We start from the raw sequence: 24622 nt of genomic DNA on the forward strand, positions 1-24622 counted from the left end.
AATTATATTTTATTTTTAATTAGGAAAAGCATAATACAGTTTCGCTTCCTAATTGCTAAAACGTTAGGACCACATCAATAAAATGATCGTCGGAGATGAAATATCAAACTGTGGAAACTCATTGTAATTGTCAAATTACCAACAGCCTGGCGATGGTAGCATATTGCTGTTTAGAGATGTTTTGTTGGGGTTTGTGGAAAAATAAAATGTTGGAGATAACAAGGTCAAACAGGATGACCTCAAAATGTTGGCAAAACATTTTGGATTTGAAGTGGTCAGTCTTAGGAAATTAGGAAACAGTCGTTTGAAATAGAATTTCCAAATCTTTTTCCTAATCTGTCCCAATGAAAGAATTGAAATCCATTTTCTCGTGTGATATAACCATAGCCTTTATAATAATAGAAATGACTAGGCTGGACGTGTTACGTTCAATAAAACTCAACCACACGCTGTCGTCGGAAGTGTTACGCATATTACATTCGCGACACGCCACTACAACTTTTAACCATATTAATGATAATAATAACATTCGCGACCAATATCTTTGTGGCAATCCGCAATGGATTCTCAAGATTATAAATACAGCTGCAAAATTCGCTTCGAAATAATAAAAGTCTACCCAAATTCTACATAATATAGTGTGATGTTTTGTTCGGAAAAAGTCATTTTGTGGCTGCTCTAGCCTACAATTAATATTTGCACAAGACAGAGTACGGTTGCACCCTTGCACGATAAATTGAGCTAATTTTGAACGAACACTTGATGGAGTCCGCGGAGGTCCGTGACAGTCCAAAAAGGGTCCGCAGAGACAAAAAGGTTAAGAACAACTGCGCCAGGGGATACGAAAATATGGTAGCCCTACACTATGCCAAAAGGTGGATGCTTCCTCCTATCTGTTCATTACATCGCATTGTGTCGAATCGCATTGTACATCGTATGTGTCTTGTTCAGATGAAAATATAATCTGACGATTATTGATTACAGATTATTGATATTGATTGCCAACATGACAGCAATTTTGATGTGTCACCTTCCTATCTTTTCATTGTATCGCAGTCTTGTGATGTTTTGAAATGATGAAAATATTAATAAACTGATTGATTGAATGTCAAATGTACAGACTTCACATTGAGCCCGATTTAGATCATTGATCGTTTGCTATAGACTAGAATTATTTTGCGCATAATTTGTGAATTTCGAAGAAATTCCTAGCGGCACCCTTGCGAGACGTAAATGGCACACAAGTGTGTGCGGCACAGCACTGGTTAATAACCACTGACTGAATCTAGGCTCCTCATCGCCATCTCATCCGTGTAAGCGGTGTATTATAAAAGCCTAGAAGTGGGCCGTGCTACCAGTCGGCAGCTACGGAATAAAAATGAAGAAAATTAGCCTGGTGCAAATTACCGTAGCAGTCAAAACAAACAAACCACTGACTGAACCATGGAAAATTCAGTTTTCCATGGACTGAACAGTGAACACTGAACACTGAACAGTCTTTTAATCATAGATCCGTTAGCGCTATCTGGCGGGTTTAAATTTTCGGTGTGGGTCGAGTATTGAAAATTCTTGCTCATGTCGATGGATTACACTCTAAGATTTCAAGTCACGCAACAACGAAAATATATTTAGAATTAAATAGAAATAATTCATATTTATTATTTACAACTCTTTTGAGATTGACCTTTGCCTTACATATGAAGACAAACTGGAACTCGGAAGCTAGCGGTAGTAAGTTGCAAACTTGGCAACCGCCAAACCAAAACAAAATACGCAGTGTGGTTTGGGACAGCATGATCGTCAGCCCTAGTAACTGGGTCCAACGCGGGTTCAGTGAATAAGCGGGAGACTCAGGGAAGTAGAATGTCGTCCAAGGCCGCGGCAACCGACACCAAGTATAACATGTTTAGGCTGTTTATTTGAGACGCATGCCAGTACTGGTATTTGTTTGCTTGCAGGTCAAAAACTAAGGCTGTGTTGCTGATGCTCGAAAAACTGTTATCAAGTACAAATCCAGACAAGGAACAGACCCGATTTTTATGTCATAAACTTCTTCATATGGCGAATAACCATGGTGATACTTTTTGTTAATTACCGACACTCATAATTTGCTACCTGTAACTGTTTGAACAAGAATCGAGGAAAATATATTTCCCATCTTCGGTATTTGTTTAGAAACCGTTTAGTATTGCTTAATGAGAAGGATTATGTATACTATTATAAACATTAAATATTATCTTCTACAATTATAGTCGTTTCCCATGGTTTCTTCAAAGGGTCCAAAGTGCAGTAGCCATCATAGAATTGAATTGTCCTACCTTGTTTTTCTGTGATTTAAAAACTTGCTATTGCTGCCCATGTGTTTGAAAACTGCTCTGTACATACCGCCGACCTCAAAACCAATCATTTTCTTGCAGATTCCGCCAGAAAGGAGATATCCAGCAAAAACAGTTTGGAAATTGTTTTGTCAATTCTGGAGGTAACTCGGACCAACTTAATGTTTTAGGATCGTACGGCATACGGACTGGTTTTACATAATACTGGTCATGAAAGCAGTAATTGTATTGATCAATATAACTCCGTCTCCAGTTAAACTGGAAACTTAATTTTATTGAGATCCTTGTGTGTTGTTTCGTTCTGTGTTTAGAGGTTTTGTGATTAATAATAACTACCGTAGCGATTCGTCGTTTGCAATATTTTGTCTGCCTACACGGTCCCAATTCAAAATTTTGTCGTACTTTTAGTGATATTTCTTCATCAAATCAATATGCCCTGGATAGCCTACTGCCCATGCTCCTGTTACCGAAAGCCCAATCATAGCCCACCTTCCACTAATTGAGAGTCCAATTCCACCGTTTTTTCAGACATGCGGCGATCAAACAACGTGTCTTGCGCTCGTGAATATTTTGAGCGAAATCGCTTCCGGAAATGGCTTGAAGCGGCTTGTTAATCATGATGTCACAAGGGTTCTTCTGCATACCGTCGCTTATTTAGGAAAGGAAGCTGATACCAGATTGCTTTCGGCGCTTATTGGATTATCAGTAAAAATAGCACCGAAAGGTAAGAAGCCAGGTCCTGAATGTAGCTCTATCTTAATTAAGTAGTTGTTGTTCTAATGTGAATATTTCTTGTATGTTGTACAAGAATAAGGAACACTTTAGATTTTGAGGACATGTAGATGATGTAATTAGGTAATTTGGTATTCATATCATCGTTGGATATTGATTTTAGTGAGAGTAATGTGATCACGAATTATTGATATGTGCCCACTCGGTTGAACTGTGACACTTAGCCACGATTCCTCAAGACAGGTTGCTGTTCACTTGCTCTGTTTCAATGTTATTCAATCATTTCTCAGTGTTTTCCAAGTGATTTATCCATATAGTGGCAGTATCATTACATTCTCTGACCGGGATACGATCTGAAATGAAGCTTCTAACTTTGACTACTCAGGCTGATTGTCGATGGGCTACTTATTACACCGTTCGCTCCAGTTGTGTTATATTCAGAAATTTAACATCTTCCTCAAAGCTTGTCGTAACTGAATTAGTTTCAACTTCGGAAATTTTGCTATTTTGTACTACCGGTGTGTGAAAACACAACGGCTACTTTTACTCAGAGAGGGTCAGTAACGAAGTTCTTCTACTTTAAGCTACTCGAGTAAGTTTAGCCTACTTGTACTGAAGGTGGTTAGGTTTTTAGACTACTTTCACTTCTACTGCACGGTTTTTTAGGCAAAACTACTTATTACATATTCGATTATGTAAAGCGTAAAGTAGCTTTTAGGTGTGTTTGCATCGCTTTTCCGAGTCTGAATTTTCATTAGCACTCGGCTAATGAGCCCCTGTATCATGGTAACTGAAAATATATCCGAAAATTATGTAGTACGATTGCATAATGGTGTATGCAAGCTGCAATTTGTAGAGTAAACATCTGCCATCAACTGCTTGAAGTATGCAAGTTTACCTTCTGAAACTACTTAACTGAATACTTTCATACCTTTGTTTTAGTAACTTCCACTTGAAGCAGTTATCTGTCTTCGAAATTGCTACTTCACTAGTAATTGAGTAGAAATTGGTGGTACGGTATAATTTTACTTCTGATTGAGTACCAACTCGGACTAATTTGACCCCAGGGCTGTAACCAAGTCACAAGGTTCCGAGTCACAAGTCAATCTCATTTAAATATAGTTTTGATTCGAGTCAAGTCGAGTCATTATCAGTTCACCACCAAGTCAAACCCGAGTCCAAGTCAATAAGTAGAGGGTCGAGTCCGAGTCATTGTGTTCGCCGTTCACTTTTGAGTTCAATCTGATTAAACCCACTTTTTTCAACTCTTTGCCTTCCTAGTCTTGAGTCATATGACTTGGCTCGAGTCATGCACAAGACTCGAGTACAAGTCCAGTCAATACAAAAATTTTGCGCATTTTAGTGGATCTCGACTCAATATTACGTATTATTCATGCAGATTAGTATCTATTGTACTTTGATGGTCTAGTAATTTAAATGGGTCTCCCAGTTTCTTGGACATCTCTCTTTAACATGATGTATCACAGTTTTATAATTTAAAAGACATAATCGTCTTTCAGTCCGTAGAACAATCGGCAGTTATCATGGGCTACAATATTTTAGGTCTATTCTCTTATATATCTTTCAGATGTGCAGGACTGATCATTCATTGAATACTGCGTCCAACTGATGGACCTAGACTCGCTTGTTCGATGGGTGCCATTTTTCATTCAATGACAAAAATCTACTGTAGCAGGCTCGATTTCTCACGCTCAACTGCTCGTGTTTGGTAATTCATCAAGATTAGAATGATGAGATAAGAATTTTATGCTGATGGTCTGAAAAAGGGATTGTGGAACATTTACAAAATGTTTTGAATCGTAGTTTGCCAATGAAGCATATTCGTGTTGTAGGTTGTCTATGATGGAAATGATTCATCATCGGTTTTCGAGTAATTGTGGTGGATTGAGCCTCTGGTTTTAGATTTTAATCAGTTTCACTGCACCATATTCTTTCACAGCATTCCCAAGAATGGCCATGAGGCTCGAAATAAACTAGTACCAGCCGATTGTGGTCCCGATTATTATTCATCTGTTGTTCCATAATTTATTCCTTTGATACTAACGTTTTTCTCTCACACAAGTATTAATTACTTCCCATTGTTTGTTACCAGATAAACGGTTCGCGCTGAGAGTTCGTTTGGCCGGAGCGTTGCCCGTTTTGGTATCAATCATACGTTCGTCATCACAATCCACATCTAACAAGCTGTTGACAACTTCGTTACAGTGTCTCAAGACATGCGCTTCAAACGGTAAATATATTTCTACACTGTGCAGTGCATGGTATGAGTCGGTCTGACTCGAATCAATGCAATGCGACTGTCAAGCATGATATCATAGCTGGTAATCCCAGTTTGTGGGAAAAATAATTCATCATTATTAATCTACATATGTGGGTTATGTTCAAGGATAATCTCTTTATCTGATCAATAAAGGGAATGTGTTTGTCAAGTGGGCTACTATTGTGTTCATTTTTGACCTGTGTTGTCCTGAAAATGTCACACCGCAACTCGTGTCTAGAGACACAGCCTATTTCACTTTTGTACTGATAGTGTGTCTTTTAAATCAGTTTCTCTTTTCAAGTATAGTATGATTAAGCCTCCTAGGTATTTCGCTGCCTATGTTGTTCTGTGGGATAGCGAAGTTTCAAGCGTTAACTAGAATAGAAATGTGAGACATTTCGCCATCAGGCTCTTTCAGCATTGTGTGTAACAATAGGAGATAAACCCAGTTTACTATCTGCCACTCATGCCCGATTTTGAAATATATTTTGCCTATTCAAGCATGCTGTCGGCTATTATCTCCCGAAGAACTTTACCTACACATCGTTATGGAATGCTAGTTTGTGTATTGCTAATAAAATATTTTCTCCCAACTGAACTGCATGTTACCTTGTCTGTCAAGTCAGCAGTTGTCATATTAGTATCAGTAGATGATAAATGTCCTTATGCATTCGATATGACATTTGACACATGCTTGGCTGAACTTAAAGCCATTCAATTCAAGAGATGTGTGAATGATCAAAAGTAATGTATCAAACTGAACGGATAGCAATCTGTACTTGTTTGCTGTGTAAATAATAGTACATAAGTCCGTTTGCTCCTAATGTTTTTGTGCTCAACTGTCCAGATGTTGCTAGGTAACTACAGTCTATATACTTGTATTATCTCGTTTAATCTGTTTTGTCATCAATTCTGTTTGACTTGTCTATCACGCTAACATAGCCTCCATACTACTTCATATCATGACCAGTGGGAATATGATGAACTATGTGTCTGTGTTTGGTTGTAACCCATTGCAAGGTCTCGGGTCTGCCTATATGTAGTTGGATGAATTATTTATTTTTCACATCGGCTGAACCGTATGTTGCGTCTTGACTGTTGGTGAATATCAATACTAGCAAGGATGGTATATATTTAGTATCTATACATACATATGCCCTCGAACAGATGAGTAAGGTATGGTGTGCTCAATGCTCATTGCTCTTGCACATATTTGTCATGATCCCAGAAAACCAAGTGCAACATCTTCTAGCCAAGCAGTGAGTTCTAAGCTTCTGACCCTTTGAATTCCATTGTGTTCGTTAATGCTGCGATGTGACCAATGTGCAGCGTTGTAAGCACAGTCGGTGCTATGCATGGGACCTTGAAATGCTTCGAATTATAAAACACTGAAGCTTGCGGTTTTGATAACGCCATGATTGAAATTGTAAGAATTCGAAATATTGATATCATTGATCCGCAATAAGCTGCTGTGGTCACATCCGTTGTACGTGCCTTATGCTAGATGTTAAAGGAGCCATTCAGATTACAGACGCATGCTTCACGTTTGCTTTCATCTTGTGAAATTCATTTGTTAAATCTATTTAAACAGGTGTGAATGCCAGAGTCCTGGGGAGACTTGGGGCCGTGAATGCGTTCCAAAAACTAATTCTTCAGTTAGGTCGCAAGCAACCGTCCACAACAAAGTAAGTGGGCCGTTCTGTTGCGCGATTGAATCAAACAAAAGGAAGTGCAACTGACAATGCATTGTGAGCAATGCAATACTTTCACTCGACTTCCTCGTAATCGTATCGAATGCCGAATGCGTCACCTGTCATGAGACTTTTTGCTATTCGATGTTTGATTCTATCTCCATGAGTCCTTGTCAATTTCAAGAAGGTAATGTTTTGATAACCATTTAAATTCCTGTGGTGTTCATAATTTAAAGATTTTTGTCAATGCTAGTTGGCTTTTTGTAATGGAGTCATAATAGGATATCTCGGTTTAGTCTGATTAATCGCGGGGTTGCCCTGCCTTGACACGAAAGACCCACTTCTATTCTGTTACGATGATTAAGCCCTAATTTTGGATCTTATGTCACACCGCAGAAGACTATTGTAGCTTGGCAGTACCTGCGCTGAAATGTGCATGAATTACATTTATTTCATACAAAACAATTGAAATGCATTTCATTGAAACGAGAATGATGGCTCGGAAATTGAGCCTGCGATGTGAACTAGTGTCATCTTTTTGGTATATTATGAATTTATTATTTTCTATCAGGTTGATTATTTTATTTCAGAATTGCATTATCAACACTCAGTCTTCTAGTAAAGTCGTCACGTAAGTATCAGTGCGCTAAAATTATTTTATTTTCAAGTTTGTCGGCATTCCTGTTGATTTCACCAAGTTTATATAGCCGGCCTTAGATAATCGTTCCTGTAGTATAAAGGTGCAGTGTGTTATACGCACGTTCAGTTAGTTTCATTTGCAAAGTTACCGCTAAAAGACTTTCACTTTCATAAATACTTTATGGAATTGTGATTATTTTTCACTGTCATTGGTGGAGCGATGTTAAAATGGTGGGGTGCAGTTATCGCAACATTATAGCAGCCATTCTATCACTGGTGAGTGGTCATTGCTTAGTCTTTGATGCAAGTCTGTAAGTAATAAACTGATGTCAAGTGGTGCCACTTGATAATGAAACTTACAAACCGTGATACACTCTCCGATTGTGTCAGCGTCACTTCAGTAGGGTTACTTGTTATCAAACTAAACACATTAGCACTAACCAATAACATTCGGGATGAATAGCCCCGTGGCCATTTCGAGAGCTCTCGCTGTGAACACGAAACAATAGACTTGATATCGCGCTAGAGGGTCAGGGGTCGCGTTCCACCGGTAATTAAAGGATCGTATCACATTTCGGTGATGGATATCTTTTTGGTAGTTTCGCAACAACGTGTCTGTAGTGACGAGACATTGTTATTACATCATAGATCATAATCGTAAACTGGATTTGATGCTTTGGTCGCGTGAATACAATACATAAGTTTTCACAAGTTTCCTGCTAGGCTACTTATAAATAAGGCTGGGCAATATTGAATACTTGTGTGATTTGATATCGAATTGAGGCTTAAGTCGAGTCGAGTTGAGTGTCCGAGCACCACTCGTTATTACATCAAATCAGGATGTACAATTGCACACTGTACTACATTAAATATTCAAATACTGCAAACCTTTATGCAACTATGAAGAAAATAGTGCTAGATCCACCATATCAAAAATAATTTTGTGTTTCTTGACCACATATATTGCATAGTGCTCTATGGTAAGCTGTCGGTCGGTCACTATTTCCCAGAAATGTGTATCTTTATTCTTTATGCCAGAAGTTTTTGATGTTATGCTACTATGCTCTCATGGTGGAAAACAAGTATCAAAATGATGGTTTATGTATCCAAAATAACTTCAAGGGATAAGGATTGTATTATTTCGCTACATTTTCACCTAGCTCTACTTATAAATACTTTGTGTTATTCTTTGTTCTTTGCTCTGTGATAGTTACTGTTGTGGCCCGTGTTTCCTATGTTTATAAAACAAAATTGTTGCTTTGCAGGAAGTAATGCAAGCCTCGCCGTCACGAATGGCGTGATCACAAACACGCTTGCCTTATATCAAGAATGGCATAAATTGGACCATCGAGGGCACAAACATATTCCTGCCAGAAAGAGCATGTTGAATATACTCAAACACTTGACCGTATCCAGTGCGTGATGATTGCCCATGTTGATCAGCGCGTTGTGTTGACGTACGTTGTATTGTTGTGCAGGAAAAGGAAGGAATGCTTTCGTGGAGGCGAATGGAATGCGTATTATACATCGCTCGTGCAAAGAGTGTACAACAAGTAGGCCTATGTTTTGTTGTGCTTCCAACATGTATGATAAGTAGGAATATAAGATGCATGTATATCATTGTATTATTGCATTATATGTATTACAACATATCGTCGCAGTGCTATCAAAGTGAATTATGTCCCGTTTTACACATTCTGAGAAAATTGACTTCACGTAAAGTTTTCATCTTCTTTCAGCCATATATTGGCCCTGATTAACTTTGAATTAATGATACAGACATAACCATGGCCAATTTTCAAAAAGATATTTTCAAGGTTTAAAAACAGACCTTAATTTGAAAACTGGACATATACTACTTTGATACCACTGCCACGATATATTTATATTTATAGCATATCATGGGCCTGTATAATATCATGATTGTATAATGTGACATGCTGACTTGATGATATGACGGTGGTATTGCTGGCCACCATTTTACTGCATTATTCTCTCATATTTTGGGAAGTAGACACCCGCCAACCTAGTTTGTTACTAGAGAAAGAGTTTGTGTATAATCCAAAAATACAACTGAATACTATATTCTTATTAAAATGAACCAGAATATTTTCGGCTGACACTCGTCAGGGGTAATCGTCAGCAACGAGTAGAGAATGGACAAGAACATTGTATATCTACACAAAATATGTATATTGTATTGTATGTATTGTATATTGAAGTTCTGTACCTCCAAGAAGCAATCCAAAAATAGTGTGTTAATGTTACGCCATTTGTTAGCCTGGATTACTCAACTTTTGGTGCTGGTGACGTCATATTTGGTGATGCGATTGCTGAGATACAATGTTATTTTCAATTCTGTGGTAGTTGCTGACGATTATGCTAAAGAGTGTCAGCTGAAAATATTCGGGTTAATTCAATATGAATGTATTATACAATTTTAAAATTGAGATCTGTCTCATGAAAGACGATTTTATTATTTCAGTGGCGTGCGCGAAAGCGGCGGAACCGCTGATGACCGTGGCGACTTTGCTTCTGCGTCGTTGCCAGCCCAGATTTCGTTTACCTATACCCACCGTGCAATGTACGTTTCAATTTACCTTACCGCCCACCACGGAAAAGACGCACATCGATATACATTTGCCCACAGCCTCGAATGCGTTAGGTAAGAAATTGTGGCTTGTCTCAAGTAACAAATTTGTAGACTCCTAGCACTAATAGTTTTTTTGTGAACAAAAAATACAGCCCACAGGCATACATATATATAGGTATATGTAATAGTTATATGATGTAGTTATATGAATACACCTTGACCAAATATACTTTTTGAAACTACTCAAGTACTTTTTAAAACTTTCAGTTTGTACTTCTACCTGAAGTTTTAGTGTGTATTAGGACTCACTACGTCTAATAATACTGACTAGTTGGAGGGCATCTGTGTATATCTGTTTGGCGTGATGTATTTTTATAAATTGGATTGAAATCACGTGGATGCGTTGTTTTGGCAGTCGATGATGTCATCGACGCGAGTGATGACAATGAGGAGGACGAGGTGGCGAGCGATATTCAAGAGCTCGAGAATCAAGAATTGCTGGAGGAACAGAGACTGGAGGAGGTAAGTCTTTCGGTTAAAATGGGACTGGGCAAGAAAGAATACCTACAAAATTCAAATCCATGTTGGGTATTAAGGGAAACATCTCTTATAACGTCATAACAGTATAATGACTTGAAAAGTTCAAATATATGTATATTTTTGAGACCGCGAGGAAAATAATGCCAGTTACACGGCATCCAAAATAATTTTGTGTTTCTGGACCATGGCTATTTTGTAGCGCCCTGTGACCATTGTGATGATCGATCACCACTTGACAGGAATGTCGTTACATGAATGTAGGTAGCCTTAAGCCAGTGCTAAGATATGTGCAATCGAGGTTTTGAATCTCCAACTATGGAAATAACATTGTGACTATATTTTCGTCATGGGAATACTACTATTGACGTGAAAGAGTACATTGTTTCCGTTACCCGACTTGTATTTGAGTACCTCAACCAGTTTCCAGCCCTAGTTTACAAGATGTGCAATTATGTAGTTATGGATGTTGTATGCTTAACCGTTTATTTTCTTTCTGGAACATGATGACTTTATCGCATTTTATCATGATTTGACGTAACCACGCACAGGGGTACATTCCTAAATCCAATCCAATTTCTATGTCACAATAGATCTTACCAAGGGAATGATGCGTGTAAAATATTATAAATTGGTACTATCAATTTGCCACCTGCCACGCTAAAAAAGGCTACTGATGAAGTACAAAGGTTCCATTTCAATATTTTCCGTTCACCGATCAAATTGGGGACCAATGCCGTCATGGTCAATCAATAGGTTTCTATTGTGACATCATATTTGACGAACGCCAGTCGGGGCGAATTTCTTTCAGGAAGCAAAGTCCACAACCAGCCCGGGTCCGCCTATCGTAATACCGCCGCCCGGCGATGTGATACCGCCGAAAAGGCCTGCCGCCGATCTGAAGGATATGTACGAGAAGTTTTTTCCGGAATCGTACGAGTTTCAGGTGAGCCACGATTGTTTTCAAATTCCACTTCTACCTAACAAAACTACTTTTGAATAGCATATTCATATTGAAATGAACCCGATTATTACGATAGTCTTCAGGGCTAATCGCCAGCAACCAATATAGAATTGGAAAGAACATTGTATATCAACAATCGTATCGCCACATAAAATGTCACAGGCATGAATTTCTAATATTCGGGGCGAAGAGATCGCCTAAGCTCAATGTACCGATACGATTGTTGATATAAAATGTTCTTTCCAATTCCCTACTAGTTGTTGACAATTAGCTATCACTAGTGCCAGCTGAAAATATCCGTGTTCATCTCAATATGAATACCTGCTAATCAATTGAATATTGAAGCTCTGTACCTCCAAGAAGTTCTTCAAAACTGCTTTGTATATTGTGAAGTACAAAGGGGGTTTTGGGTATGTTTACGATACCTTTATGAGTGAAATTGGGATACCAGCTAGGCAAAACAGCCCCTGTATCGCGATAACTGAATTTAATTAAGAAAATTGGACCTATTTGCAGTGTCATTGATCTTCTTGAATTAGTCTTGGAAACCATTACTTATCCGTGACGTTTACTTATTCCACCGGAGTGCAAATGATAGCAAATATGATCAAACTGTTATTCTATTGTGGTGTCGTTGCATTTAGATAACTGAACATGGAGAACGTCATCCTCACTACCTCCTTGATAGTACCTCTTACTTGCACGGTGACATCTTGGGAAGATTTGTGAATTCCCGAGGTAGGCCGGCCGTCTGGTGTTTTGAAGTCGCTTGACTTTATCATGCTGTTTCTCTCAGAGACCAAGACAGAACCTGACATACCGGAAAGGCTTTCTAATGGCCGACACCCGGCCATTTCGCGCGCGAGATCGGACGGGAACGTGCTCTCGAATTGCATAAAATTTACCCATATCGATCATCCCTCTACTGCACCAGCTCCTAGTATTACAAAAGGTACGCTACATATGATTTATTGACCGATGTTGCTGGAAACGCAGCTTTTCATTTGAATAATAGCCACGAGTTGTGCCACTGCCACGGCCACGGTGAGGTTCGTGACTGGTGAGGCACTGACCGCATTAGATTCAGATTTACAAATATGTAAACCCAAAATGGTAGCTAATTTTGTCGGTCACTTGTTTCTTATCATATTAGCACTCTTCACAAACAGTATACTATCAATTCTGAGCTGTTTATGATGATGATGCGTGATCACAGGGGATGCTTGATCCGTCTGTGCCTCACCTCTCTTTTCACGCTATAGTGTATAACTAATAATACGCAAATGCCCCGATTTGGGATGTTGAAATGTTTAAAATTTAGTCGTCCATGAATATCGATAGAAAATGCCCATGATTTATTTGTGTTGTGGTCATTGAAGGTTCATAATCTTCTGACGACAGGTGAGGCACTGCTTCACTTGCCTACCCTGATTGCACGTCACTGCACTGTTATGTGTCTTGTGATTAACCGCAGTAAAAAAAATTGTAGTCAAATAGCTGAAAATCGTCGAAAAAAATATTCTTTCATTGAAAAAGCTGCAGGGCTGGACAAATCGAGTACCCGATTCATTTGATTCTGATTTAGGTATCAGGCTTTCAGTCTTGTATTCGAGTATCACCTGTTATGACGTGATAACAATAGGTTCAATATGTATTTTTGTGGTCATAAAGAATATAATGCCTGTCATAGGCACACGAAACACTATCGCGTTTAGAAGAAACTGTCAAAATTGGAGTTTTCGTCAATAAAATACCATCGTCAATGGAAATGAAATATCTGTGAAGTCTTGATCAACCCACGGCATTGTCACAAGGTGCAGCGAAATAGATTTTATAAAAAAATTCCAAACTATCTTTGGTGTGATGTAGAAGTGGCACTATCATTATTCTTTGAACATATTCGAACTTTCCACGTCATTCATACTGTGACAATCAACAGGAGTCGAAGCCTAACACGTGATTCAGTTCGAGTTCGAGATTATTATTATTTCCGAGTCTCAACGCGTAGTAGACTGTGATGTGCTCTGTGGTCTTCAGGGGACGAGCACTCGTTATTGATGGCCTCGCTGGCGAGCACGACCAAGTCGCAAAAGCAAACCGTCAACACTCTGTCATTGGCCGATTATTTCGGACACGTCCCGCCGTCGAACGGCGAACCGCAAGTCGCAAAGAAATTCGGGGTTCAAAGGTCGGTGCTGCAAAAATCCGATCGTACGGGTGTACATTAGGGCTGGTCAAAATTTTTCTATCCAAGTGCCACCACATATTAAATCATTCTGATGCCTTAAAAAACACAGCGCACCAAGATTAACTCAATTTTGAATGGTCTTCCTGATCACAATCTGTAAACATACAATTTTTGAAACAATATCATTTACTTTGACTCTACAAAAAAAGCTTGGCAGATACTGAATAATGCATTTTTCCTGTATTTTAACCACTTGTGAATTTATTACTTTTTCCTGCTCAACGATTCAAATGAAGAAATTCATTTTTCGAATCATGTCATCACCGTTCCAACGTGTCTACGAGATTGGCTGGTTTCTAGGAAATCAGCATCATCGATTTCTCCATTAATTTGGATTATCTCGATCGCTGACCGTTCTAAAGTTGAAAATGCTCGAAAAAAGCGTGTCTGAAACATGTTTGGTGATGTCGAAGTGATAAAATTTGCTCACAGGCAAAAACACAAACGTGGTATTTCGAAAAGAGGTCAATTTACAGATTGTGATTACTTTGATTTGATTTCTTGTAACTAAGGTAAATTCGGTATGCTGTTTTTTACAGACGGCCTTACAATTAAATCTTTAGTCCTGTGTAGTTTGGAAGAAAACAACATTTTGAACAGCCTTAATGTACATTTTGCGGTCAGAATCGGCTTGTTTGCATCCAGGATCAAATGCTGAATACTGAAAATGTTGTCCGGCAGGATTAAGATGCTGGAGGACGTCGCCCGTTCGTTGAAACAGGGAGACATTTTAAACAAGGTCGTCTACAGCAGGGACGGCAATTACAAGCCTCCCAAATCCGACCAATTCGGACTGTACCAAGTCGAGTCGTGCGAAAGCAACTTGGACGTGTTGAGGGAGGTGCTGAACTCGTCTCTGGATGAGGGGATGGCTGGCGCCGTACTTCAAGAGCATCAAGAGTAATTAGTTGTATTTTAACGTTGGTTGCTTGCGGCTGTTTTTTACTCGAGCTGCTTTTAGCGTTCAAGAGACTACACCCGTTATAAGTAACGCATGCGAGTTCGATTTTGAGCGGCATGAATATTCTACGGACTCGACTCCCAGTTACAGATACAGAGGTGAGTTTGACACCTTGTTTCCTGCGGAGGTGGTCAACGTTGCTACTCCAAGTAGAAGCAGGATTAACTCAAGTTACTAAGAAACTAAGACTCAGAAAGCCTTACAAGGCTCATTTCTTCACCTTGACTTGTTTCACAATTTTAGAAAGTTTAGCGACATTGTCCAGCATCGCCAATGGGACACGGCCCCCTTTGAACTTTCGTTCCGACTTCGAATGCGGTAATTTGCGTACGGCCATTCAGGTATTGCTATCTTCCTACGTTACGTTCCTTCGATATTATTTGACCTGCTACGTTGGCAGGTTCGTCAAAACGAGTACGACTTGATCCTGGATTCCGATTGCAATACGACGCATCATCACCAGTGGTTTTACTTTGAAGTGTCGAGAATCTCGTCCGGCGTTCCGGTACGCTTCAATATCGTCAACTGCGAGAAGAACAGCAGCCAGTTTAATGCCGGTGAATAGATTGGGTGATTTTATGTCGGTGAATAGTGTTTTTTTTTGTCAGTGCTGCTCAAATACGTAGGCCTACCTATTATGCGACCACAAAGAATATTAGGCCCGTTCTATATTACAGTCCAGTTCTATATTACGGTCAGGGGAAGCCAGTGAGGCAGTGCCTCTCCCGTTGTCGTGATAAGTTAAACAAAATTGTGACACCTTCAATGATTATAACACCAATAATTATATGTATTTTCCATCGACGTTCACGAATGGCGAATTTTGAAACAATTTAACATACAAGAAATCGGAATTTACATATTTATCGTTCAAAAATATAGCGCGAAAGGAGAGGCGAGGCACAGAATGGCCAAGCCTCACCGGTGATAGCCCAATTCGTCATGAGCAGCTCATAATTTGTGACTGGTAACCGGTACTAATCGGAGGCTAGTGTCGCGCTGATACTAAATATCATTAACGTCAGAACACCAGAACCCCTCAAAGTCACCGAGGAATATGGGATTTGGCATTGTTACGTACAATGATAGCGCAGAGTAACAATGAATAGGTGAGGCACAGATGGATTTGCCTTATTTACTGCAGTTATGCAATGTGCTATCGACTCCACAAACCCACGATATATTATGAATCGTGTAGTTGCGACGGCCAACATTTAGTGCAGAGCAACTACATTCCCTTATTGGCCTTATTGATATATCTGTCATGTATTTTCCATCCATACCTATGTCTTCCATTGCGGAGACGTATATCGTTTTCTGGCAAAGCCTGCGCTTGAAGAGTGCTAACGTGATAGGAAACAATTTGGGTACCGTATATATATTGGTAAATCTGACTCTAATGCAGTGGTTCTCGAACATTTTCAGACGCGCATCCCTTGATGATAGTGTATAAATGTATTATTGAAATGAATACATGCCAGGTATGCAACCGCTGATGTACTCTGTGTCGGAAGCGCGTCTCGGCAACCCGTGCTGGCGGCGCGTGGGCTCCAACGTGTGCTACTACAAAAGTCACTTTTCGAGGAGCTCAGCGTCCGCAGGCGGTGTCAAAGGGAAATCCTACTTCACCGCGACGTTCACTGTGACTTTCCCGTTCGATCGGGACATCTGTTATTTCGCCTACCATTACCCGTACACCTACACGCAGCTTAACGTGAGCTTTCTGCTTCTTTACAACGACCCTGAATCATTTTATTTACATACTTTTGTTCAGGCTGACTTGCATAAATTGGTGGGGCAAGTGGACGAGAGTGATGTGTACGTACGGGTGCAGGCATTGTGCGATACGTTACGCGGTAATCCTGTCCCTGTAGTCACGATTACGGCTCAGCCTGACGAGCTTAGCGAGGAATCTCTTTCAGAATTTTGTGAGTGTGATCAATATCCTGAGACAAGTTCTGCGAAGTTCTTTTGAATTTTTCGCTAGTTGCTGATCATTAACCCTGATAGTGTCAGCCAAAAAATATTTGGTCTATTTCAATATGAATATGTTATTTTACAAGTAAATCTCACTTTTATAGTTTTGACCCGAGTCAAGTCAAGTCATTATATTCACCATCGACTCAAGTCCGAGTCCGATTCAGCTGGTAGAGGGTCGAGTCCGAGTCATAGTGTTTTGACTCGAGTCCGAGTCCAAGTCATTATATTCAATGCTCAGATTTCAGTTCAATCCCGTTCAAACCACTTTTTTCAACTCTACTCGAGTGATATAGAATGGCTCGCATTCATAATATCGTAATTTTCCTCAGTTTTAACAGTTTCTGGCCATATTATCAAGCATCAGGACTGATAGTCGAAATACAAATAATGTGGTGACTTTACTTTACCTCGAAATCACCATGACTTGTCTGTCTTGGCCGTCATAGTCTCGAGTCATATGACTTCGTTAATGCGATCCACAATGACTCGTGTACAAGTCGAGTCAATACAGAGCTTGACTCGAGTCGAGTCATTTTACTAGGGTTACCATTCGAGGATTTGTCCTCCTTGTCCTCCTTTTTGGCAATACGTCATCCTTTACAGCTTTTAGAGCCGAGGTAATGTATAGATTCGAGTGGAAATGAGCATAAATTGGAAACTCGTGGTTCGACCGAAAGCGATGACCTTTTTTTTTTGCCAACTAACCACAAGGTCGCGGGAAATGTACCTTCTTATCCCAATTTTACTCCAGTATTGTAAGTCTAAAAGTTTTGATTAAGTGTCCGCCTTTCCCGATTCCAAAATATGGTAACCCCACATTTTACGCAAGTTTTACAAGTCGAGTCATTGCAACCCTGGTTATTGAATTATAGCATATTCTTTTTGTGACATGTATTTTACAATCCTTTTATTGGAAGGGCCTCTTGGAGGTACAGAACTTCAATATACAATTGAATAACATACCATTCAATCCTTTTTATTATGTTCTTGCAATGTTCTTTGTATATTTGATACTTATAACACCTATCCTCCTGCGTAGATTCGCGGCCTTACGTCTTCCTGAGCGCGAGGGTGCACCCCGGCGAGTCAAACAGCTCGTGGACCATGTCTGGCACGTTGAAGCTGCTTCTTTCGTCTGGGACGTCCGACAAACGCGCGACGGACATCGCTAGGCAGTTGCGGAATCGATACATCTTCAAAATCGTACCCATGCTAAATCCTGACGGCGTGATCAACGGACAGTGAGTGGTTTAATCAGCATTCTATTGCAAGAATTTCAATTCGATCTGTTTTGTTTTGGCAGCCACCGATGTTCGCTCAGCGGGGAAGATTTAAATCGGCAATGGATCGACCCTGATCCAAATTTGTTTCCGACCATTTATCACACGAAAGGCCTGCTGCAATATATGCAATCCATCGGAAAAGGTGTGTGGGAGACTCTGGGCGTTATGTACAAACAGATTTGGTCACAGTGGTAAACTTTACCACTGGGGTAGTAGAAATAATGTATGTTTCTACTCAATTAGATTTGGTCGGAGGTCGCTACCTTCCTAATTGCGACAATCGCGAGTAACAAAGAAATAGAACTAACGCAAAATGATTAATGACACTATAAACAGGTGCAATTTTTGAAGATAGCTGTGGTTGACTTGATACATTGGCTATTTCACAAGGTTTTTATGGTATTTTCACTTGTAAAAGCGACACAGACTTGTCCCAATACAACTTTGTACTTTGTACGAAGATTTTCCTAAAAACTGTTCACGTAGAAGTATCAGAATTCAAAAAACACATATCCACTTGAGCCAGTAGCGCAGGTAGGAAAAGCCTTTACTCTGGAAAAAACAGAAACACTCCGTTATAGACCACCTATGTGTACGGCACCAGTTTGGCGTTCGATTTTTTACCAGTTGGATAGTAAGGTGTTTTCGCAGTGTTCAGCGAAATTATCTAAACTAGTCAAGATTCCTCAGTTGGATATTGTGCGTCCGGTCCTCTAGTAATACTGACCCTGATAGGAATCGGAAGCAGACTTTCTGTACTTGTTTCCCGCGTCCATTTGCCCTGCGGCGCGGTCTGAATTGAAAAAAATGAGCAATCCTTTCTTATCTTATAGCCCCGCTAGTGTACTGCGACTATCACGGACATTCGCGCCGCAAAAACGTCTTCATGTACGGCTGTTCGCGGAAGGAATCCGTACTGGCCGGGGAGACCGACGCGCTCGCCGGCGCCCCGGACGACGCCGGGTTCAAGGTAACGCGCGACCGCGACAAATTTTCCTTTCTCAATTCTAATTTCGTCGATTTTCGCGTCAAGACGCTCCCGAAGCTTCTGAATCGCGCGGCCCCGGCGTTTGCGATGTCGAACTGTAGTTTTATTGTCGAAAAAAGCAAAGAAAGCACGGCCCGGGTGGTCGTGTGGAAAGAGATTGGGGTGGCGCGGAGCTACACGATGGAGAGCACGTACTGCGGCTGTGACCAGGGCAGATACAAGGTGACTTGGCGTTAGGGTGGTTCAAAAATAACCTAGTTTTTCAAATTATACCGGCTACTCCATGACATGACATTGTTAGGTTATCCAAAACGCCGCGCATTGCATCGCAAATTTGACTCAATTCGAACAGAAAATTTTGAATTTATTTGAAAAATTTTAAAGAAGTGTTTATTTTTCAAGTTTCATTGGCTACCATCCGGGCCTGTAATGACTTTATGACTCGATTCGAGTCACAATTTTTTGGTGACTCGGTCTGACTCGAGTCATTCTTCAGATGCATAAAATGACTTGACTCGAGTCAATTTATGTATTGACTCGACTTGCACTTGTGTCATTGTGCATGACTCGAGCCTAGGACGGCCAAGACAGACATTTCATTGTAACTTCGAAGAATAGTACAGTTACCACATTATTGGGGGATTTCGTCTGTCAGTCCTGATACTTGAAAAGTAGGGCCAGAAACTTTAAAGAGAATTACGGTATTATGAATGCGAGCCACTCTATATCACTCGAGCAAAGTTGAAAGAATTGGGTTAACCGCATTGAATTCAATACTGAACAGTGAACATGATGACTTGGACTTGACCCTCTATTCGCTGACTCGAGTCAAAAGTATAAAAGTGAGATTGACTGGTGACTTGAAACCTTGTGACTTGGTTACAACTCTGCTACCACACAATTTACCCAACTTTTTACACGCATTGCTCATTCACAAAGGGGGTCAAGATATCCATCGTTATTACTCTACTAGTAAAAGCGAAAGTAACATCATAAATATCTACTTGAGTACAAGTAGAAGTAGTGATTTCCAAATAAAATGTAAGTATTGCAGACCTTGTTTTGCCGGAATAATTGAAACAGTTACGCAGTAGAAGTAGTCTAAAATCATGACCATTGATTAGTGGTGTAAGGTAGGTACCGAAAACCATTGTAGAGTAAATCACTCAGCCTCCCAAAGACGTCAGTCAGCTTGACGCCGAACTTATGTCGTGCGATTGTTGGTTTCGTACGGCAGGGCTTCCAAATCGGAACGCAGGAATTGGAGGAGATGGGAGCGGTGCTGTGTGACGCCATGCTACAGCTGAAGAGCAAGGACAGGGCCAGGCGGCAGCCTCAGGACCGAACGTCGGCGGAAGACGAGTGAGTATCCGACCTGGTCGAAGTGCCGTTTAATTTATCTATCTATGCCAGTGATTCTCAACCGCCGGTCGGTGGCAAGTTTATTAGACTTTTAGATCTCAATTCGAATATGTAAGAAGCTGGACGCTTTTCCGTTAATTAGAGAAATGAAACATCAATTTTAAACAGATTTTCAAATGTGAAACATATTTCTTCTCCGTGTTGTCACACTATAGAGCTGATATTGTCTGCTTTGTACTTATGTACATCACAATGCTGCAAGTTTTGTACGAAACTGTTTGAAGGTTGCATGCAACTCGTTTAGGAGGTCATATGTGAAAGCTATAAGAAATTTTATGTTCAAACAGAGTTTGTTCAATTTTTTACTACAATTTAGCAACATTTAGCAGTTAAATAGAGGCTACAGCAAATAGCTAACTCGCATTTCTATCAAAAGAAGCCGCACAATCAAACTCAGCCGAGTTGTTTTAGACAGCGTTTCGGAAAAACTTACACAGAACCATGTATAACACGTCTAATATCGGCACCATTAAATGAAGTTTGGGATATTTACTTTTTAGTTGCATACATTTGTCGTAATTTGAATTTGGGTTAATTTTGATCATTGACGGTTCGTCGGTCCATAGCTTTTATCTTGATTTTTTACCGGTACACAAGGTCAAAAAGTTTGAGAACCATTGATCTATGCTGAATGGCCGGTTGACCCATATTTCTTGTAGTACACAAGCGCACCCACGTTTCTTTTGACTGTTAACAACAGATCATCTGATGCGAACGATTCGCTTGAATGCTTTATGCTCTCACGGGAGACATCCTAAACTCGATATATTAACGACTACAGACGATGTTTTAAAAACATTCTCTAAATCCCAACTACCCGAGAAAGCTTTATTACTGGATCGCAATCAAGGCGGTGTAGTATGGCGTCGGAACTTAGTTTCGTTAAATTTTCTCTTGATGGAATCGGAACGACAAAAATTTAGCAACACACTTTGGGGTCTGATTTGTGAAAACACGTACAGGCCGTAGTCGGAGTCTCTTAACATAGTATGATGTGGACTCCAACTATTTTGAAATCACACCAAATGTTATCAAATGCTACTAAAAATTGTTGTTGCGGTTACAGAAGTTTTCATGTGGGCGGACCTTCGTAAACTTAATTTTTTGCTGCGAGCTCAACTTTTTTTCAATTCCCAAGAATAGGGTGATAATAATAACTAAAAATGTAATTAACGTAGAGTAGAGTAGATTTACAGGAATGTTTGAGTCATAATTCTGTTGAGAAAATATCAGGAATAGGAGCTGGAGTCGGAGTTGGTGTGTTAAAGGTTTTCGGAGTGGATATCTTGAAAATATCTGTAGTCGAAGTCGGTGATAAAGTGAACCGAATCCACGATCTCAATCATTAAAAGATTAAACTACTGTATGGACCCCAGTTTGGGAACCACTGGCTTCTGGAGCTCAAAACAAGTTGGCACATTCGGACCTGTAGTCATCCCGTTTTTTTTTTTCACAGGAGTCTCTGCAACTCGTACAGCGACGTATCGTCGAGCGATCAGCCCTCCTTGGACTCAGAAGCCAGGCTCCCGGAATGGGGACCTTCTGGTGAGTTTTCCGGCTCCGACCCGGACCTGGCCGCTCCGTGCCCCGCCAACTCTGACTCGGAGCTCACCCCGGACGAAATCGACTCGATACCGGCCTTTGCCGTGCCAGACGCGTACGATGCGGACGCGCCCCTCATCGACGGGTACTCTCGTGAGTTTTGGGACTACGGCGAGTACTGTAGGAGGTTTGGCTATGTGAGCGGCGAGCGCGATGACACGGATATCACCCCGAGGGCTGGAGATGTAGCGCAGGACGGGCCACGTTGCTACACGGTTGATGAATACGCGCTGAGGACGGGGTATCGGATATCGGCAGATACAGGGGAGGTGCTGTATGATAATGAGGAGGAGAGCGACGAGATGTTAGCGTCTTTGCTGGAGAAAAGTAATTTGTTTGGGGAACCGGGCGAAGATTGAAATTTTGTGAGGAAAAATGGAATTTATGCATGTTCGGAATGATTTGGATTCTGAAAGGACTGCTGTAACACCGAACTTGGATAATAAATGGGACCGGGTCAAATACGGATTGAGTATTGTTCGTAACGTTTCAAGTCGTCTAGTGAGCGGCGATTATTTTCGAGTACTTGAACTGTATGCCCCTTTTCACTAAGATTTATAATACCAGCGGGATGGCTACGATACTTTTTCTCAGCCTTGAAACCTGGATTGGTCGTATCACAGATTCGAAAACATGAAGTGAAAAGCTACACACGTCAGTATAAGTGATATTTACGTGCGTTTGTTTTGTGCAACCCCCAGTGTTGTCGCTAATTGTGGTGATGTGGTATATGGTCGAGATAATACCAAATTAATTTTATGCGCTGTGTAACTGACATGATTTTTTTTGTGGTCGCTTAAAAGGTACATACTAATACCTTCCGCATACAGGCTCTTGTGACTGACAACTGATAGTCGTCTCGAAGTTATAATTCTTCCCAGTCGGCCGGTAGTTGGCGATTACGGAAGCTGAAAAAATGCGGGTTTTTTTGTCGTAAATGTTTTGCCACACCGCGGGAGGCGGCTTGCGTATTCGGGGTGTCCTTTTCCTACATAATTGTCATCAAATTTCAGAAAACCAAAAAATGTATCCTCATTACTCTTCCTGTGAAGTTCTGTCGGTTCTGGTCTTTTTTTTCAATGTTTCACAGTTTCAAGTCTGCATTTTACTTCAGAAAACCTTTAACTCGAAATTCTATGTTTCCTATCTACGTGTTTTATTTTGTTACCAACGTCAACCGGTATGTTTAATTGTGATATCGTTTTCTATTGGTGGAGTATTGTGTACGTGAGATGTAGCATTTTAAGATTTTTGTCGGATATCTATGCCAGGAGCTGGAGACACCGATTTTCAACGCTTCTAGTTTTTTTTTCGGTTGTTACAACCGCAATTGGGCGCGTTTCATAGCTATGCTTCGACGTCTGCTGCTTAGTTACGTGCGGATCGTTGTGGAAGCTTGGCTTTTAATTTTGAATCCTCGTGAAGTTTACCTAATTTTGCCAATCTAGTGTTGCTCGTTTTGGTTTGCTTTCGTGCTCTCGTGATACTATATTATCAACTTACCAAATGTAATACTTCATATTGTAATAATAGTCGTGCATACACATACATCGACTTGCGGTGTCTCAAGGGTTCGCGGCGTTTTCGACGGAGGCTACGTTAGGGTGAAGCCAAAACAATTTCCTGGCGATGGCAGAATAAGCTTACGTGTCGAAAGGGCGGCCTAGTTTGACTAGGAAGTAACGCACAGTTAAACGTTACCTCATCGACCGGTGTGTGTGCAGTAGAGATGTACCGGATTACGATTCTGGATTCTAACCGGACTGGAATTCGGCGTGTTTTTGTCAAACAAGATCGGATCCGGGTTCACATATTTTTGCCCGACTGCTGGATCCAGATCAGGACAGGATTCTAATGCACGAAGTGACTCTGTTTGTTTACTCTGTTTTGTATGAGCTTCGACTCAGCTGGCTTTAGCATTGCACCGCAATTTCGAAAAATCCTTCATAGCAAATTTGAATGTATTGCCGAGGTGTAATCAGAAAAATGTTGACGATATGGCGCGATCCGCAAAGTACAATGCTTCGGTTGGCCCGTCCGTCCTTATATGAGCTTATTGTCGATTGTTGTCATCATTGTTTCACCATAATCACTCATTTTGTGTTAAAACGAACGAAGTAGCCTACTGATAATTGTGTTATATCCTCGCGGTTGGAATTCCGAGCCTGTGTCCGAATTAACCGGAGATTAATCAATCATTCAGTTTAATAATATTTTCATCATTTCAAAACATCACAAGACTGCGATACAATGAAAAGATAGGAAAGTGTCGAAAGAACTTGGAGTAGCATTTAAGATCAGACACCCACCTTGCAGAGATGAGCATGGATTAGGATTAGGTTTTGAGAAAACAGGATTTGTGAAA

At 40.4% G+C, this 24622-nt stretch overlaps 2 protein-coding genes across 2 annotated transcripts in view; both read left to right on the forward strand.

The window, feature by feature from the left end:
- The window catches only part of LOC145447653 (epidermal retinol dehydrogenase 2-like), a 118884-nt gene that overhangs the window by 57933 nt on the left and 36329 nt on the right, over nucleotides 1-24622 (forward strand). The gene's annotated exons all lie outside the window — the stretch shown is intronic.
- Nucleotides 1738-23807, forward strand: LOC145447933 (cytosolic carboxypeptidase 1-like). Its single transcript, XM_080326201.1, has 27 exons — nucleotides 1738-1895; nucleotides 1959-2074; nucleotides 2418-2479; nucleotides 2865-3060; nucleotides 5182-5319; nucleotides 6941-7034; nucleotides 7631-7671; nucleotides 8945-9094; nucleotides 9158-9232; nucleotides 10165-10344; nucleotides 10688-10794; nucleotides 11621-11755; nucleotides 12418-12511; nucleotides 12570-12725; nucleotides 13811-13961; nucleotides 14703-14921; nucleotides 14983-15080; nucleotides 15226-15323; nucleotides 15383-15539; nucleotides 16464-16696; nucleotides 16757-16910; nucleotides 18002-18203; nucleotides 18266-18387; nucleotides 19079-19215; nucleotides 19279-19455; nucleotides 20471-20595; nucleotides 22112-23807. The coding sequence occupies exons 1-27, from the start codon at nucleotides 1864-1866 to the stop codon at nucleotides 22614-22616; spliced, it is 3954 nt and encodes a 1317-aa protein (XP_080182327.1). The 5' UTR covers nucleotides 1738-1863; the 3' UTR covers nucleotides 22617-23807.

This window comes from Botryllus schlosseri, chromosome 10 (assembly GCF_051294905.1).
Source record: "Botryllus schlosseri isolate E-star chromosome 10, Bs_hap1, whole genome shotgun sequence".
In the NCBI taxonomy this organism is placed as follows: domain Eukaryota; kingdom Metazoa; phylum Chordata; class Ascidiacea; order Stolidobranchia; family Styelidae; genus Botryllus; species Botryllus schlosseri.

Excerpts from the sequence above, each read along its gene's own strand:
- LOC145447933 (XM_080326201.1), top strand. The coding sequence starts at position 1,864 with ATGTCGTCCAAGGCCGCGGCAACCGACACCAA. Across the intron at positions 19,216-19,278 it reads CGGACGACGCCGGGTTCAAG|ACGCTCCCGAAGCTTCTGAA; the intron begins GTAACGCGCGAC and ends TTTCGCGTCAAG. Across the intron at positions 20,596-22,111 it reads CGAACGTCGGCGGAAGACGA|GAGTCTCTGCAACTCGTACA; the intron begins GTGAGTATCCGA and ends TTTTTTTCACAG.